Raw genomic sequence first — 17,910 nt, forward strand, 5'->3', positions numbered from 1 at the left:
TAAAGATCGGATTGGTTGTGGTTCTTGTAAACACAAACCCCAAACATCTGGCATCAAAGCAACACAAATGTGTGACTCCTCCCTGACAGAGGTAACTCTGGGCAGTGTTCAACTTCCCCAAGACAGAGAAGAGCAAAGTTGTCTCTGATGTTCATTCATGCAACATTGTGTTTTCATGCTGTTTACCATTCAAAAATGAAGGATAAACAGTTATATTAATAGTTCGTGATAAAGTGAATGAAACATCAGTTAACTAATATCTGTATGTTTTCATTCATTTTTCATAACCGCAGTGAAGCTTGTGCTTTCTGTGCTCAAACAGATTTATTCCCCCACAGTGCTTCACAGGACAGTTCTGTCACAGAGGTCCCATTCAGTGCATTAAGAGGCAGAATAATTATCTAGCAGCTATGAGCTGACTGCAGTGGCTCATGCTTTTAGATATCGATACTGTGGAAAATGTAGAAATCGAGCTGATTTTGTTTTTATCCCAATATTTGAGCATTAAATCATTAGATGATAATAAGAAAAATCTCATTAAACTGAGACTTTTTATTTCAGAAAGTCTCAATTTTCCAAGAGGTCACACAATGCTTTTAAAAGACAACTGGCTCAGCACCAGTGTCCAGATGTTTCTGTTTTCAGGGTCCTGATGATGGATGAATGTTGGGATGTTGGTTTTTCTTTGGAAACAGGGTTAATAGGTTGAAGCAGCAGCAGTCCTCCTCTGCTTCATGCAGGAGTCTCTGGAAGAGATCGTGGATCCTTTATTTGAAATATAAAGGCACTGGGCCCGGTTCACTGATATATTTGTAGAAATTGTTTTTACTTTCTGTACGAAATAATCAAGATCTCAAAATCTCGGGTGCCGGTTTAGTTCAGCGTGTTGAGCGGGCGCCCGCATGCCATATGGCAGAACGGCCAGCCCAGGTTCAAGTACGACCTGCGGCCCTTTGCCGCATGTCTTCCCCCTTCTCTCTCTGCCCCTGCTTTTCTGTCGTTTCTTCACTGATCTGTCTAATAAAGCTGAAAAAGGCCAATAAAATAAAATAAAATCTCAAAATCTCTTGACTCATCACAAGTGTTGTAAATTTAAAAGCTTGTTTTGAAAGTGCTGTTGTGTTGTTTATTTCAGGTCCTCAGAATTTTTATCTTCATGAGTGTGAATTATGAAAAAAACTCTTGTTAAGCTCGTTAAGTAAATTAGTGTGTATAAGAGCAAACACACACACACAGAAACATGTACAAGTGCAAGAAATTGAGCATGAACAGTGATTTACACCAACACACTCAGCACATAATATCACTAAATGCTCGACTGTCCCCAGACACCTATCACTCTGTGTGTGTGTGCGTGTGTGGGTGGGTGGGGCCTCAGTATTAATATGGGCCTAATGGAGCCCAGTGAGAGCTGCAGTGTTCCCTCTGAAAATGATTTAATTACATTTGCAAAGTGGATGAGTCTGGAGGGAGTGTTTGCTGCGTCAGGGCTTAAACACACACACACACACTTACAACCAGAAAGAGAAGTAGTCTTTCAATTAGAGTGATTGGCCGCCGTGCCGGGGTCTGGATACTGTTTTATTTGCACTTACCTCGCTCGCTCTGTCACGTCTTTATTTTTCATAACCTCATTTTGGAGATTGCTCTCTCACTCACATCTCCTCCTCTTTAAGCCTTTAAAGCATCGACTCTGGTTCTTCCTTTTCTTTTGCTCGTAGTATAATAGGATTTTAGAATCGGTGCACAATAATGATGAAATGAACTTTGAGTTGGTTTCTGGCATTCTGTCTCCACAGCGCATGCTGTCGGGATGCTTCTTGATCTGAGACCTGGCATTGCAAAAAAAGCTTGAAGGATCCTCTGTGGTCATTAAGCACCTTTTTTATGCAATATGCATCTTACCGTTTTGTTTTGTTATGGATGTTATGGAAGGGAGGGTGGCCTCATAAATAAGAATTATTTTGAACTGTGAATCATGCAAAGTCTCTCTAGTCGCACCTGAATAATAAGTATAGGTGTGTAGTCTATGGCAGAAACATGAATGAATGAATGAATGAATGGTGATGAAATAATGATGCACCATATCTTTAGCTATAAACAGCACAGAGAACACTTGGGGTCGTCGCTTTGGTCCCACTCTGTTACCTAAACTTCTAACATCTTTTTCTCTTCGTCCCTCTCCTCCTCCTCCTCCTCAGCAGTTTGTCATTGCATTGAATGGAAAAACACTGAGCTCTTCGTTTGTCTTTGACATGCTGCAGCTTGAAAATGATCAAATATTTGTGTGTGTGTGTTTGTAGGTTTTGGGATTATAGCCGACAACAGCCTCTCCTGGATACTGTAGAGCATCATTCAGAGTTTGTCTGTGGATTAGACTTCAACCTGCACATCCCCAACCAGGTAACATCACCCACCTGTGCTGTTTGTAATGAGCCAGCTGACTTACTGAGGTAACACTCAAAGGATGAAAGAACCAATGTTTTGTGTGTATGGGTGTATGTGGGTGTTCCTGTGTTAGCATCTGCTGAACAGGTTTTAGTTCTCAGACCAAAACACGCTCCCAGACTCATATTTATCCACATTCATAAATACATGTGTACACTCAGCTGGTTTTTTAAAGGTCTCCATTTTAGAAGTTTTCATGCAAATTTCCCAAACGTTGAGTAATCCAGCTAAAGACAAACCAAATGAGTAATATAACCTTCCTGAGTGTACGTCAGCCTTCTCACCACCATATAAACATAACAGTACTCCAAAATGTCTTTTAGCAGAGGTTCTGGGGACGATCTGTGTCCCCAGAACTTAGTTTAACATTGTGACACTCACTCAGGTTTAAACATTACCAGCGATGCTTGCTGAGAGTAATTAGATGCACAAGAGCGTAAAACCGAGTCAGGTTGGCCTTTAGACTTCTGCCATGAAACTGTGAAAAATGAATTCACTGGATTTAACTTGATTAAAACGGCAAAGAGTGAAATTTACTAACATTTTATTAATCAAGTTTTTGATTTCCATTATTCTATGAATTTGGTATTTTTAATAGACGGAAATGTACCATTTAAAAAATCTGGATCATTCCTTCTTCAGGTATTCCTGCTGACTTCCATATTCAGGCATATTCCTTCTTCTGTTCTCGCCTCATTGTGCCCACTCCGTGTTTCTAGTAGTTTTGAATTGGGGCCATAAATCAATATGTCCGCACAAGGCTAAGTCTTACCCACACACCGAAACGCTCAGCCCCAGTCGCCCGTCACCGTGTGGGGTGCTCTGATGTGTCAGGGTAAGAAAGCAGTGAATTGAAAAGGCCACCGGTGTCCAGTCCTGTTTTTGGACTAATTTTGACAGGAGCTGCACCGCGTGGCTCTCAAACTGAAGGAAACATGTGACATCCAGCAGACTCCAGCATAATGCTGCCGGATGAGTGTGTGGGGTATCCTGACTAAAGCTATATTGGGATTCTCATCAGCTGGGAAATTAGTGATGAAATCAGCTGCAGCTGCTTTAGGAAAGCGTGAGCTGAGGTTATCACTCCTACATCACTGCGCCATGTTGAAAGTGTTCTAAAAAAAGAAAAAGGTTTAGCTTAGTTAGCCAAAGTTCACCATAACCCTTAAAAACACCTTCAGCCAGTTTCCCGTCTACTATTTGATGCAGCGATGCACCTTAACCAAGCAAGCTCTGCTTTACAGGATTCAGCCCGTTAACTTTAAGTGATGCAGAAATCCCAGCTGAGCTTTTAACGAACCGCACCAGAAGTCCTGAGATTGATTCCTTACCCTCCGGGTGGCCATCGGATTCACTTCATTTAGGCAGCTGTTGGTTCCTTCCTGTGTCTTATGGTGGATATTTCATGGAAATGCAGCATTTGTCTTTGAGTTTTTTAATAAAACACAATTTTTCATGGAGCTATTTTGACTCTAGATTGACTTAACTTCAAGTCACGACTTGGATCAGCTGCTGCAGACTGAAGCAGAGAAGAAGCAGTTGAAAACTAGCCTGATAACTTTAGGTCAAAAATCCTTGTTTAGCCACTGTTTTTAACAAGGAAGATAAAAAGTTAAATAGTTTTAGCCGATTTGATTGGATTTTATTCTTTGCCTGCACAACCATGACCAATCGAGAAGACTACCAACAAAAACCTGAAAAATTTCAGCTCCAAAAATCGGATCCCTTCTGATTCTCCATCATATGTACATATCTGTAAAAGTGAGCGGAGAAGGGATTTCTGTCGCACTCTTACCTATTTCCCCCAGGGTTACCACAGCAAATGGATCCACGTGTTTGATTTAGCACCGATTTTTCCAGGACAGGAGCAGACTGGCTTGTGAGCCCAGAGGCAGATGTGTTATAACCACTACACTACAAGAAAGTACGAAACTCAGAAACAGACCCACATTTTTTTTTTGGTTGTTTGTTTTGTGGAGGTTTGTGAAGGATGGAAATAATTCACCTCTCCGCCTTGAGAGCATACAAATTCATTTTGTCGGCGTGCACCATCGTCAGAGTTTTCACTTGAAGCCAGAAATAGCTCAAGTGGAAAATCAGATTGAGCAGGATACAAACGGTGACGAGGTGGAAGTGCGTACGTGATAACGGCCTCACGATCCACGGCGTAACCCCACAACGTGATGGTAAACAGTCAGTTACCCACAGCAACCAATCACAGAGGGCAGGCTGTCCCGAACGCCAGAGTTCACTGTGACAGTCAGCGAGCTGTGTGTATGTGTGTGTGAGAGAGAGGTGCAGTAATGAGCTGCAGAGTGTGTGTGTGTGTGGGTGAAAGCACCAACAGTAATGAGTTGTATTGTTAGCCGCGCTGTTATCAGTCGTGTCATTGTGGAGAAGCAGGCTGTGAAAATGCGAGCCACACTCAGTGACAGTGTGGAGGACACTTGCACTGACGTCATGGATCAGATCGCCGCTCTTATTTTCCGTCTTCCTCTGGGGTCGAGTTTCTCTCCTTGGGACGTCTCTCTGCTCGAATCACATCAGATACTCAGGGGAAAAAAACAAAAACTCTTTTCAGGGATAATTTAGAAGCATTTCTAAATAATTTGAATGAGGAACAAGAATCGACATTCATCTGTCCTGCTTTCAGAGGATGTTTCTGGCAAATAATCGATTAAGTAGAAAGATTAGACTCTAAAAAGTCAGAAAATCGTCTAATAGACGAGGTTAAACACTGCTGAGACAGATATTGCACATGCATTTAAAGGACATTTGAAATCACTAGTCAGTAATAAAGTCATATTTTACCTGCCAGTGAAACATTAGCTTGTTTACTGTGGCTAATTTTAGCAGAGCTAGCTAGCATTAGAAAATAAGACAGAAGAAGAATACGAATTCTTTTATTCACTTTGTATTTTAAAGTGTGAAAGTATTCAAATAAAGTGCTGACATCAGCAGAATTATAGAGCAATAGTAATGATGCTGAGTAACTTAAATGGAGGTAAAAGAATACAATAACAGCTTCACCTTGTAAGTCTGCAAGAGCTGCACAACACCGTCACACAGAAAAACAACCACCTTTAGCTCTTCCGGTCATACAGACTGAGCGCTCCAGTGATTCTCACCAGCTGCTAGCATCCCCTCCTTTGTCGCCTTTGTTCTTTCTACCTCAAACAGTCTTCTGTAATATTTTACAAAGAGCTGAGCTTCGTTAAAGTAGCTTCTGTTTACGTACTAACATCATGTTCGAGGCTAACGTTCGCCTGGCTTGCCTCGTTGTTGTACTCATGATACAGCTCTGTCCTCCAGTTGATTTCCAAACCTGTTATTTGCCAGTTTCATATGTACTACTGCAGCTGCGGTTCTCTTTTTGCACCTTCCCCTTTGACGTAAAGTCTTAGACCACAGTGTCAAACAAATGGTTTGCACCAAAGGGTCCAGTCTGGCATATTTTATGAACTGCTGTTCTCTGCACCAGGAAAATAGTTTTCAGATAGTTCGGAAGTGGTCATACCATTATGGTGGCTCCAACAGGCCTTGGGCATGTTGGACTTTATGACTCATAAACTAAACAGTCATAAAATTCACCGCCCCCATGTTTGACCCAGCAGCTGCTGCAAATTGATAAAACATGAATAATTAATATAACCGGCTAATATTTCAGGTGAAGTTTGTCTGCAGCTCGTGCGAGACACTGACAGTTGTGACCTGCTGCTTCCTCCACATCACGTGATTGGCTCATTCAGATTTTTGTTCTCTGCATCTCTGTGGGTGGCCGTTGAACACGTGCCTTTCATTCTCAATAAGACACAAGTTGAATGTAAAAGCTATAGAAGACCTATTGACGGGGTCAAAGGGGGAATTCTCCAGAGGAAAACTGCCCGTTACTCAAACGTGATTAAAAACCAGCTCTTTGGTGTTCAGGATTTAAAAAAATAGTGTGTGTGCAGAACTTATTTTCTGTTCTGTTGTTCGAGATGAACAAATTGACCAAATATTTACGTCAGTGGTCAGTCTCGCTGGTGTTGAGCAATAATGTCCACCTTTTGAGAGTTTGGAGGTATGGCAGTGGGGTAAATACGACAGAACAGTGTTTTGGTCTGTTTTCACTTGCTGATTAGTTTGACTCCCACCGAGGGCACGGTTGTGTTTAGGCACTACAATCTAAGATAAGATAAGATAGAACTTTATTAATCCCTCGGGTGGGTTCCTCTGGGAAATTCGACTGCTTGGTTAGGTTGAGAAAATGATGATGGTTTGGGTTAGAAATCCATCCGTCTGCTGCTGAAATGTGCTGCGTCACAGGACTGATACACTCTGTTTATCTGAGAGACTCCAGAGCTTTTAATGAAACAGCTAATAAATGTCTTCAAAGTCTCCTCGACCATCTTAGAGAAGCAGGGACTGACTGACCCAATCACTGACACGCAGGCTGGTTTGTCTCCACGTGTGAGGCTGTGGATAGTTTATGTGGTTGTTTTTTTTGTTGTTTTTTTTACTGATTAAGTGTGGACAGTCGAGTGTTCGGTGTGGCTGGTCTTGGCTTTTTGTTCCAGCTCGTCTCTGGGAGGTGAACCATCATCTTCAGGGTTTTTATCAAAGCTGCAGATTCCTCTGATTATCTGTGGCATGGACATTTTATAAACCTGCCTCATAACTGGCAAAAGCACAGTTTTGTTTTTTCCAGAGGCAGAAAGTGTGTCTGGCTCCATCCTTAAAGTATTTTCTTTCGATCATACTGCAGCTTCTGCAGTATACAGTATGGCTAAGCATTAGCATGAAATGGGATTCAACTGTCCTCAGAATGTGTGCGCATACAAAACATGTACAAAGGATCTCTAATCCAGGTAGGAAATGTTTGTGCTGTTAGATTTCTCCTTGCTTTCCCAGGTTTCTGTGTCTTCTATACTAATATCTGCTCTCTGTGACCAAACATGAAGACACGAGTAGAAACAAACTGTCATAAACTGGATGTTCAGAGCAGTCTGAAGGCCGAGCTTGTGGTCTACCGGGACTTTGGCTTTCTCTGTGTTAGCTACCCTTTCCTGCTGGAGGTTTCTTCCTTTTAAAAGGGAGTTTTTCCTTCCCACTGTCACCAAGTGCTTGCTAATAGGGGATTGTGTGATTGTTAGGATCTTTATTACAATTATCAATATCTATAACTAAAACTGAATTGAAGTGAATTACTTGTGCTTCTAGAAAATCTGAAGATAAAACGAAATCCTGAATATGTTTCATGTGAGTATGAACGCCACAGCAGGTTGTGTTCGATGGGGAATCTGTTGAAACAATCTAACATAAAGTCAGGAAACACAGTATTCTGAAGTACAGGTGCTTGTTGTGTGAAGTGGAGCACACATGCCGAGTCGTGTTCCACTGAGCGAACATGCAGACGGAGATTTGAGGGAAATGTTGTGCTGCGTTCGATTTTAGTTGTAAGCACTCAAACTGAACTCGCACATCATTTCCATAAACAAGCTGCCCACTCCGTTAATCCTCGCACGGGCTAATCTACCGGAAACCCGATAAGACTACACTATCTGTCCTACTGTCCAACGCCATTCATCATCCTGAAGTCTGCTCTTCACCACAGCTTCCATATTTTTCTGGTCTGTTCATGTTTAATATATTTCAGCTCTTGTGTTTTAATTTCTTCCTCTGATAAATGTGCTAACTCATGCTCATCACTTTTGTCTAAATCACTTTCTCTTTTGCTTTGCTTTCTCCGTCCATCACACTGCCTTACCTCCCTCACTGGTGTGGTTTTATTCTGGCATAGCCATGTGTGTCTGATGGATCACCCGCCTTTACCGCGCACACACACAGGGACACACACTGCGCACTGTTTAAGTGGTTATCGTGTGTGTGTTAGAGACAGAGTAAGGCGATAGATCACACAGGACTGCAGGATGACATCTGTTCACTGGTCTGTGGATTGTTGTTGTTTTTTTTTTAATTAAAACTCCTTCTAATAACAGCTCAAAGCTTGTACAACTGACCACTGTTATTTTTGTTTCATTGGAAGAATTATTATTTTATTGTATATGTTGTTATATTATGTCTGTTATGTGCACCGTTAAAGCACACAGTCCAATAAAGAAGCACAGACTGCTAACGCGTAGTTAGGTTTGATCAAACAAAGAAAATTTGCAGTAAACCGAGCGAAATTAAATCTCCCACACATGCAAACAGTATATGCACATGATGGACCAGCTGGTCATAATGTTTTGCCTCATCAGTATTTAATATATCAGTAAATAAGTTTTGGTCTTAGTGTATGTTTGTCTTAATGCTATGCTGTCCTTTTGTGGTGTAATACAGACTGAAACTAACTGTGGGGTTATTTCTAACTCGGGATCATGCTTTATACTGAGGATCTAGATCAGGAGTTGGGGAGCTCCAGGCCTCAAGGGCCGGTGTCCTGCAGGTTTTAGATGCGTCCTTCATCCAACACAGTTCATTAAATGGCTAAATGACCTCAACATGTCTCGAAGTTCTCCAGAGGCCTGGTAATGAACTGATCATTTGATTCCGGTGTGTTGACCCAGGGTGAGATCTAAAACCTGCAGGACACCGACCCTTAAGGCCTGGAGCTCCCCACCCCTGATCTAGATGTTGGATATATTCACCATGCTTGTGGCTCAGGTCTGGGCTTACTTGTCCAAAGGAAAAAAGAAAAGGTAGCTCAGTAGCAAACCGTTCAACTCCTCCATTATGCATTTGCTTTATAGATTATAGGAAAACACAATCTTGTCCAAATCTTTCAGAGAATTGCAGTTCAAAGTCATCGAAACCAAAATCCCAGATCCATATACTTAAATAAGGAAATGTTAAATATATTAGCATAAAAACATTAAAAAGCAAGAATTTTTTTTTATTTCGAGTTGGATAACAAGACAAATGAGGTTAAGGTTGTGTTTTTTTTAAGTTTCTTAGTTACCAAAGCTGAAAGTAAAAAGTCTGTTAGCGTTATTTTTACCCCTCAGATCAGAAATGGACACATTTCTGTGGTTCTCGCTGTATTTACTCTTTGTCATCATAAAGGGGATGTCTTTGGTGGGGTGGACATTTGAGGACTTTGCTGCTTTGATATGTCACAGACAAAACAGTGAATGGATTTACTGAACAACTCTTTGTACATTCATAAAGAGTAAGTACCTTGAAGCAGTGCTATTCAACGATTAAATGTGTATATTCTGCTACATAAATGCATGACTTTTGCCTGAGAGTGCCATTTTGCCACCAGCTTATTAGTCTTTTAATTACTCATTTCATTCATGTTTTTCTTATGTTAAATAAAAAATATTTGAGGAGACATGAAACGTTCTTCAGACTTTAAACTATTTCTTCCTGTGGCCTTTTTCTTCTCTTACCTCTCCTCATCACACATCTTTTATTATTCTTGCTTTCTTTGTACATTTTTCCCTCTTTGTGCTTTGCTGCAGTCTTGGCAGCCTTTGCCTTCTTTGCCTTACGACTGGCTGTTAAAGTTGATTAAAGAAGGGCATTCCTCATCTCAGTGGCTGAGTCACTGCACGGCCACTTTGCTTACTCATTCCCTGAAAGGCCATCCAAGCTTGTTAAGTCTGATTCAGATATTCGATGGAGCAGGAGGAAAGCCCGATGGACAAAAGGATGCTGATAGTGTGGTTACTGCGATCACAGTCGAACACAAAAACAGAGTCTCAGTCAGGTTTCAGAGCTCATTGCAGTACAGAAAAAACAGCTTTAGTGAAGGTTACAAATGATCTTCTTACAGCCTCTGACAGTGGACTAGAACATGTTGTAGGTATTACAGGTACTGCGCTGCAGTAGTTTGTATCATATCTATCTAATAGACCCCAATTTGTACATGTAAATGGAGAGTTCCACAGGGTTCAGTGCTAGGACCAATTCTGTTTACATTATACATGCTTCCCTTAGGCAGTATCATCAGAAGGCATAGCATACATGACACCCAACTTTATCTATACATGAAGCCAGATAACACAAACCAATTAGTTAAAATACAGGAATGTCTTAAAGACATAAAGACCTGGATGACCTCTAATTTTCCGCTTCCAAATTCAGATAAATTTGACCTTATTGTACTCGGCTCTAGAAATCTGGATGAATGGATGGATGCCATTACCTTGGCCTCCAGTAACACTGTGAGGAATCTTGGAGTCATTTTTGACCAGGATATGTCCTTCAATGCACATATTAAACAAATATGTAGGACTGCGTTCTTCCATTTGTACAATATCTCTAAAATTAGAAATATCCTGTCTCAAAGTGATGCTGAGAAACTAGTTCATGCATTTATTACTTCTAAAATTTCCCTGAAAAGCATTTCAGACTTTTGCTGCTATGAAACTGTTTCACAAAAGCAATTTGCAGGTATTCAAGTTCAAGAGTGCATCTATGTTTTGTTTTTAAACCTGACCTCTTAAATCCAAATGCTGAACACCTCTTCAAGCCACTTTTTAACCAATCAGGTAAAAACCTCAGCTTAGTGTTATTGGCGTTGGGTTGTCAGATGAGTCAGAGATGGCAGGTGAGTGTAAAAATCAGCAGTAGCTGAAACACGCTAAATTGATCAAGTTAAACAATAATATAATCTGAACATGTGTTAACATTTCTTTTGACCATACCCAGCTCATGGCTAATGGTGTGTATGGATTTTTATAACTTTAGGAAGCAAACACGGCAGGTAAAAATAACCAGTTAGGGTGTTTAATTCGCCCTCCATCTCTGTGATGGATTATAACAAATCAAAGGATATGCAAGTTAAACCTGCAGCACATTTACAGAGCAGGATTTCTTCAATCAGTTCTGTTTTTACAACCTCAACAGCACCCAGCAGACTTCATCCCGCGTCTTCTTCACTGTTCAATCCAACGCAAAGCTGCTTCTAACACCTGCAACAGCACAAATCTTTAAGATTCACGAAAGTGAAGCAGAACCAGGGTTGTACTTTGAAAGCTGAAATCATGAGCCACTCTGCAGCTGGGACAGATGACAGTGAGGCAGTGTGTCATTCAGCTGATAGCCTCGTCCATGCTGAGGCATGTCATTCAGATGATAGCCATGTCCCGGCTGATTATAGAGTAAAGAGAGGGAGGTGGAGCTGCAGCTGTATTTTCTCCTTCACTGGATCGTCTGAAAGCTCTGTCTGTGGAAAAAGACTTCAGCCGAATATTTTCAGTCAGGATTTTTTACCTCTTGAGTTTGTTTCAAACAAAATGTTGAATTTTATTTCTTATTGATTAACTTACACTGAATATTTGTATGACATCGTGCAAATTAGGGATGGGTATCGTTTAGGTTTTATCCGATACCGGTGCCAAACCGGTACTTTTGAAACGGTGCCGGTGCTTAAACGGTGCTCGAACCGGTCCTTAAAGAATGGAGAACACAAAATTGGTCCAAAAACCTCTCATGTTCAGCTGGTTTTTTTTGTAAAAAGATAACAATGTTAGCCTTTTCTGTAGCTATGGGGCATATATGGTATCACTCTTGGCTGGAAGCAGTGCTTAAATAATGGAAAAAACACAAACTTTGTCCTAATCCTCTCATGTTTAACTGTTTTCCACTTTTTCTTTGGTCATTTTAACCTTTTTGGCCAGGGTGAAGGGAGTATCTGCCATCAAACAAGAAGACAGCCACGTAACTACGACGGTGTTTGCTAGTTCACCTTACATGCATTAATGTAATAACGTGGTTAGCCTACTCAACGTAAATTACACACGAACAACATGAAGCTACTCACGCAGAGAAGAACGGCTGCTGCTGCCATCATCATCCTCATCATTTCTGCTACACTGGCAGGGCTACGGGCCAGGACTCTATTCTTTGGGTTCTTGGGAAATGTTGCTCCGGGTCAGATAACAGGCAACCCACGCGCAGTAAATGTGCTCGGTGTGAGGTCTCGCAGCAAGCTATCAAATACGGCGCATTTCTTGGCTTTTAACAAAATGCTATATGTCGCCAGGTGTTTCACCAGATTCGAGGTGTTACCTCCTTTGCACAGTATCACCTTAAAGCACTTGTTGCAGGCTGCTGAGTTTGCATCTTTTGCTGTGAAGTGCAGCCAGACTTTGACCGCTTCCCTAGTGCAAATGCTCCAAATGAAAAAGCCTGACCCCTGACATGTGGACTTACCAAAGAGTGTCAAAGAGTGCTAAAAGAGTGCTAAATAAATATAAATCTAATGTTCAAAAAGATGAATTTACGGTTTCTGTATACAGTGGCACTGTGGTGAAGGGGAAACATGATGGAAATGGCAGAGATTAGGGTAAACAGTATTCCTGCCTTATTGGGGGTAACTGTTTTTCCTTCTACTCTTGACGTATCAGTTGTCCTCGAATTGCTGTATTGTGTGACTTACAAACACTATCTGATTTTGTAAAAATGCACCAGCTAAACAACCAAAAAGTATAAAATGAAATTTAGGCTCCGAAATTTAAATGTGAAGGCTTTAAAATTACAAAATGTTTTATTAGTTAGCTTCATACAAACTGCAGTAAGAAAGAAATCGGATACAGATACCGTTTTTTTCAAAGTCTTCAGCAGGCAGGTCGTTTAAAATCATCCAGGAGGAATGGGAGAGGGGATGATGGCTCGGTCGTCTGCAGTGTTGGCACTTAGATGAATGAAGTGTGAGTTTTTGGTCTCTGATGTCAGAGTTCCTATATCTTTCTTCTTGAATGTGGTTCCATCACTGAGAATAAGAAGTGGGCTAAAGGCTGAAACAAAGTTATCGATACCCATGTACATACGAACAAGACCTCATAGTCTGCGATGCTAAGATCAGGACTCTTGTGGATGGTGGTTGTTCTTTAAGACTTAGATGTCTCGTTGATGACGCTGTCTGAAAGACGAGAAAAAGAAAAAGTTACATGAAAGTACAGGAAACATTTGGGTGTGAAGAGTTTAACATGACTGACACTGACAAACTGTCCTGTTCTGATTCGAGTCAGTCTGAGTAAATATTCTGGTATCTGGATGGTTGAACTAAGAACTACCTCGACTCATCTGAGCCGGCCGGCTCCACCTTCTTAAAGCGCTGTGGTCACTTTTAACCCAATGAATGAATAAGCTGACAGTCCCAGAAAACTCTAAAACACAAAAATATGACTTTTTTATTTTTATGATTTAGCTCTCAGCTGATGTCGTGACTGCTTTATGTGTTTGTGCTGTGAAAGTAAACCCAAATCAAATGTTATTTCTTAACAGACACTCTTTCCTCTTCATTCATACTGACGAGCTTTTGGGAAACACTCAGTATCTGTGGTTTGATGTAAAACCACCGCAGCTGAGATGAAACCTGGATGACGAAGAGAAAATACTGCAAATATAAAAGCATGTTTTTATTAATACACTCTCAGTCCTGCTCAACCTGCTGGTGAATCAGTGGAGACTGATGAAAGCAAGAGGATGAAGTGCAATAAATGGATTTATGTCGATGGACAGCTCTTAAACTAGCCTTCACAAACCTGAGAGGATGTTCTTTGGAGGCAAAACACAGGAAAGAAAAGAGAGTTTGTTGTGCAGACCTGGAGTCTGCACGCTCTCTAAACTCCTTTGTGCCCGACCTGATAATGGAAGCTAATTCAGGTGGAACACTTTGATGTGTTTGTGAGAGGAGACAGAGACCACACTTAACCCGAACTCCTCTGTTGTCTCAGAGCTGCAGGTAATTTCAGCTGGAAGCTTGAGCGTGATTTAACTTTACCACAGAGAACCAGCTGTTACCTGCCCAGTCACATCTTCTTTTTTTTTGCTGCAGAAAAGAACATTCAGTTTATTCCAGATTTTCTCTGGATACGTGCTTCACTTTACATCAATCTTCACAAGCTCTATCTTCTGATTTCTAAAAGTATATAAATTGTGAGAGTTTTGGTTCAGACATGTTTCTGTCAGTGATGTCGATGCTTGCTTTATAGTCCTGGATTAAATCTGTGTTTAACCTCGTGTGGTGGAAATGAGCCTCATTTTTCCATCTTTCAGGGACTTCAGTTTTCATTAATATGAATATAAAAATCCAGAAATTTCTATATAATGGGGTTTTCCCATCATTACGGAGTGAAAGCATTAGATTCTTCTCTCACTGTCAGTCATTCCTTACTTGAACCATCGAGGATTGTCAGTAAATGCCGACTCAGACTTGCAGAGCCTCAGGAATCATCTTGTTTGTTCAAGCACCAAAAAACATGATTTTACTGTGATTTTAAGCAGTAAATCCTAAATCCATTAGAAGCTGGAAACAGAATATGTGGCTTTGTGTTTAGTGTTTATTGTTTTTGTTTTTTTTTTACGAGTGTCATTAAATAGAAGTATTCCAGATGTTTCTTGCACCGTATTCTGTAAATCGTCAGCCTGACATGTTTAATACGTCTGCATACTGCAGGATGTTTTTTGTTCTATTGATTCACTCACTCGGTGAGTGCGAATGGTTGTTTGTCCCTGTGTGTTAGCCTTGCGACAGACTGGCGACCTGTCCAGGGTGTACCCCGCCTCTCGCCCTATGACAGCTGGGATAGGCTCCAGCGCCCCCCGCGACCCTGAAAAGGATAAACGGAAGTGAATGGATGGATGGATGGATGGATGATTCGGTTCATTTGATGCTGCAGGTTCAAATCCCGATGTGAGTGTGAGGTGCTCTTGAACAGCATGTGTGTGGTTGTGTGTATGCAGGTGGTGGACTGTTCCTGGGACGAGACGGTGAAGGTGTACACACCTGCGTGCCTGTCGGTGGGAGCGCACAGTGCAGCCCCTTAAAATGCCCACAGACCTCTGAGGACGATTTCACCTCGGCGCTGGTATTCGAGCACTTCTCCCCGATGAAGCCAGTGCCTCGTCCTGAACCATAACGACTGCTTCGCCGACGCACACCCGACTCTTCACTTCTTCCACAACGTTGTTCAAAATCCGAGCCTCAAACTGTGAATGGTTAAGACACACGCCACTGAGACGTCATTGCTCTGACACTTTGGTACCAAATCGGAGCCAAAATTCTGAAAACATAAGTTTCACAGGTGGCTACTGGACCCTTGTTTCCATAGGAACTGGAAAACACCAGCCATCATGTTTGGGCAGATGAGCTGGACATTACTCGGTCCCACGACTGTGATCGACTCTGTCAGAATAAAGCATGTGTTGGCATGTGTTTGAAAAGCAGATATTTTACTGTGATAACTTTTGTTCTTGGTTTTGTTATTCTGGGCATTTCACATTATCAAACAGTGGCACCCCCGTATTCAATGCTGCCTACTACAGTGGCATAGTGGTGCAGGGGTTGGGTTTGTTGCCTCACAGTGGGAAGGTTTCTAGTTCAAACATTTTTGTGTGTGTACTCTGGCTTCCTCCCACTGTCCAGAGACAGGCATGTTGAGTTATTCTAACTGACCATGGAAGTGTGGTAGATACATGCACACACACGCAAACACACACACACACGTCTGGTTTGCATTCCTCATGGGGACATCCCATTGACATAATGCTTTCCCTAGCCGCTTACCCTAACCCTAAACCTAGCCTAGCCATAACCCATTTGTAACCTTGACACTAAAACCACATTTTGAGTGTGAAAAATGCCTTCAACCTGATGAGGACCTGGATTTTGGTCCCCACCAGTATAGTAAATTTCAGATTTTGGTCCCCACCAAGATAGCAAGAACCCGTACACACAAACACACAGCTATACTATTTGCTCTCAGACCTGGGAACTTTGGAAAAACTCCGGAGTTTAGGAGTGAAGCTAACACCTCACACTGGACTGAAACAGGTCTCCCCATCATCCGTGTGTTTAGTGTTTTTATTTTTTAATATTAATTGCTGCAAGTTAATTTATCATTTGTTTCTCAATCAGGGATATTTTTGTGTCTGAGTTGAACTTTAACCTTTGTACTCTCTAATCAGTTTGAGTTTAAAACTGCAAATGTCCTTCATGTTTCACACGTCACTGAAAAGTTTACGGTGAGTTTATTTCACAGTCAGTTGAGACGGCTTCAGTGTTTGGCGATGTGCCTTGAATAAAGCTAATTTTAATAGTGTGGATCATTTTTTGTGAAACACGCACATCTGTATCACTGGAACATTTTCATATGGGGAAAATGAAAAGTTAAAGTCTGTCCCTCACTTTGGAAGAAAATGGGGATGATCACACTGACACTGATGTTTGTTTACATGAAGACGAATTCATGTCCAGGAAGATGAATTATTTCACATCATCATTTTACATGCTGTGAGACTCTTCAGTGTCTTCTAGATAAATCTCAAATAACCTTTGAGTCCTTTCAATTTTTGCAGGTTTCACTGACATAAAATGTTGATTATATATATAAATTGTAATATTTTTAATATTGATATTTTTCCGCCAGTGTTGAAAAAAAAACCTGTTCAGTTTAAGTTCAAAATGAAATGAGACATTGTGTACGAGCCCACAGACGGGTGAAACTGTCGCTGGCTTCAGGCGACGTGGTTTCTCATTCCTTCGCCGTGATTGTGTGCTACACATTCATTTGGAAATCCATATTAAAAATGGATTCACGCCTGTTAAGTTCTGTGTTTGAAGTTAAATTACTCGGCCTAATCTATATTACCTATAGTTTCTAGAACAATGCATGCATGTATTTGCAGTTTCCCCTCCTCCCTCTCTCAGCGAGTTCCGGTCTAAATCCTCGGCCCGTTTTCCCAACGTTTGAAAGCGCCTCCGTCTTCTCCTTTCTCCGCGTGTTAATTGAAGCTAATGGTCTGAGCTCGATAAGGGCGGATTTCCCTTCCCTGTGGCCTGCAAACTGATTTTCTGATGAAATATTTCAATTAAAATATTGTCCAAGTCATTTCCACGCCTGTTACGACTGATGGTGGAGTCTCTGTTTTTCGATAAGGAGGTGGAGGAGGCTTAAAGGAATGAAAAATAGAGATGTCTGTTTCTCCAGGATCATGGCAGACGTCAAAATATACATAGAGGGTTTTTGTTGTTGTTTGTTTTTAGCTCTATCGAAGGGAAATCTTAATAGGCTACTGCAGTAGATAAATTGTTCCATTAAGAAATGATTTTCTGTGTCTGATGCGGAACAACACGAGTTCAGCCTCATCCAGGATCTTCGGGATGAGCTGGTGGCCAGAACACAGGGATGGAAATCCCCGCAGCAGCATCACTTTCTCAGTTCAAGGCTGGAAGCGGGGACGTCACAGAGTCCCCGCCCTGTTTTATACTGTTACACGTGCGGCGATATCCAGGTTTCATCGTCTGTGCATGCTGGGCAAGGGTTAAATTTGATGATCTGAATCCTCTCACACTCACATCCATTCATGAAGGGCTCAAATGCAAGAGGACACACACAAGGGTTATTAATGCTCTGTGAGTGAGAAATTATCCACCAGTTTAATGCTGATATCAGTTATGTAGATGGAATATTTTACAGTAGGTCGCACACCTGCAAACATCGGGCACGCGCTTCCAACAGCCCC

At 41.4% G+C, this 17,910-nt stretch overlaps 1 protein-coding gene across 5 annotated transcripts in view; it reads left to right on the plus strand.

The window, feature by feature from the left end:
- Nucleotides 1-16,484, plus strand: part of pex7 (peroxisomal biogenesis factor 7) — a 46,367-nt gene extending 29,883 nt beyond the window's left edge. For 4 of the 5 annotated variants that reach the window (XM_026142408.2, XM_026142407.2, XM_026142405.2 and 1 more), the window contains exons 10-11: nucleotides 2,304-2,403; nucleotides 15,130-16,484. In XM_026142408.2, the coding sequence (XP_025998193.1) occupies nucleotides 2,304-2,403; nucleotides 15,130-15,213 (184 nt within the window). In that variant the 3' untranslated portion in view covers nucleotides 15,214-16,484. Of the gene's footprint in view, nucleotides 1-2,303; nucleotides 2,404-3,692; nucleotides 9,774-15,129 lie in introns of those variants that run through there. The other variant, XM_026142409.2, reaches the window with a different exon arrangement.
- Nucleotides 16,485-17,910: the final 1,426 nt, after the last annotated feature.

This window comes from Astatotilapia calliptera, chromosome 15 (genome assembly GCF_964374335.1).
Source record: "Astatotilapia calliptera chromosome 15, fAstCal68.1, whole genome shotgun sequence".
NCBI lineage: Eukaryota > Metazoa > Chordata > Actinopteri > Cichliformes > Cichlidae > Astatotilapia > Astatotilapia calliptera.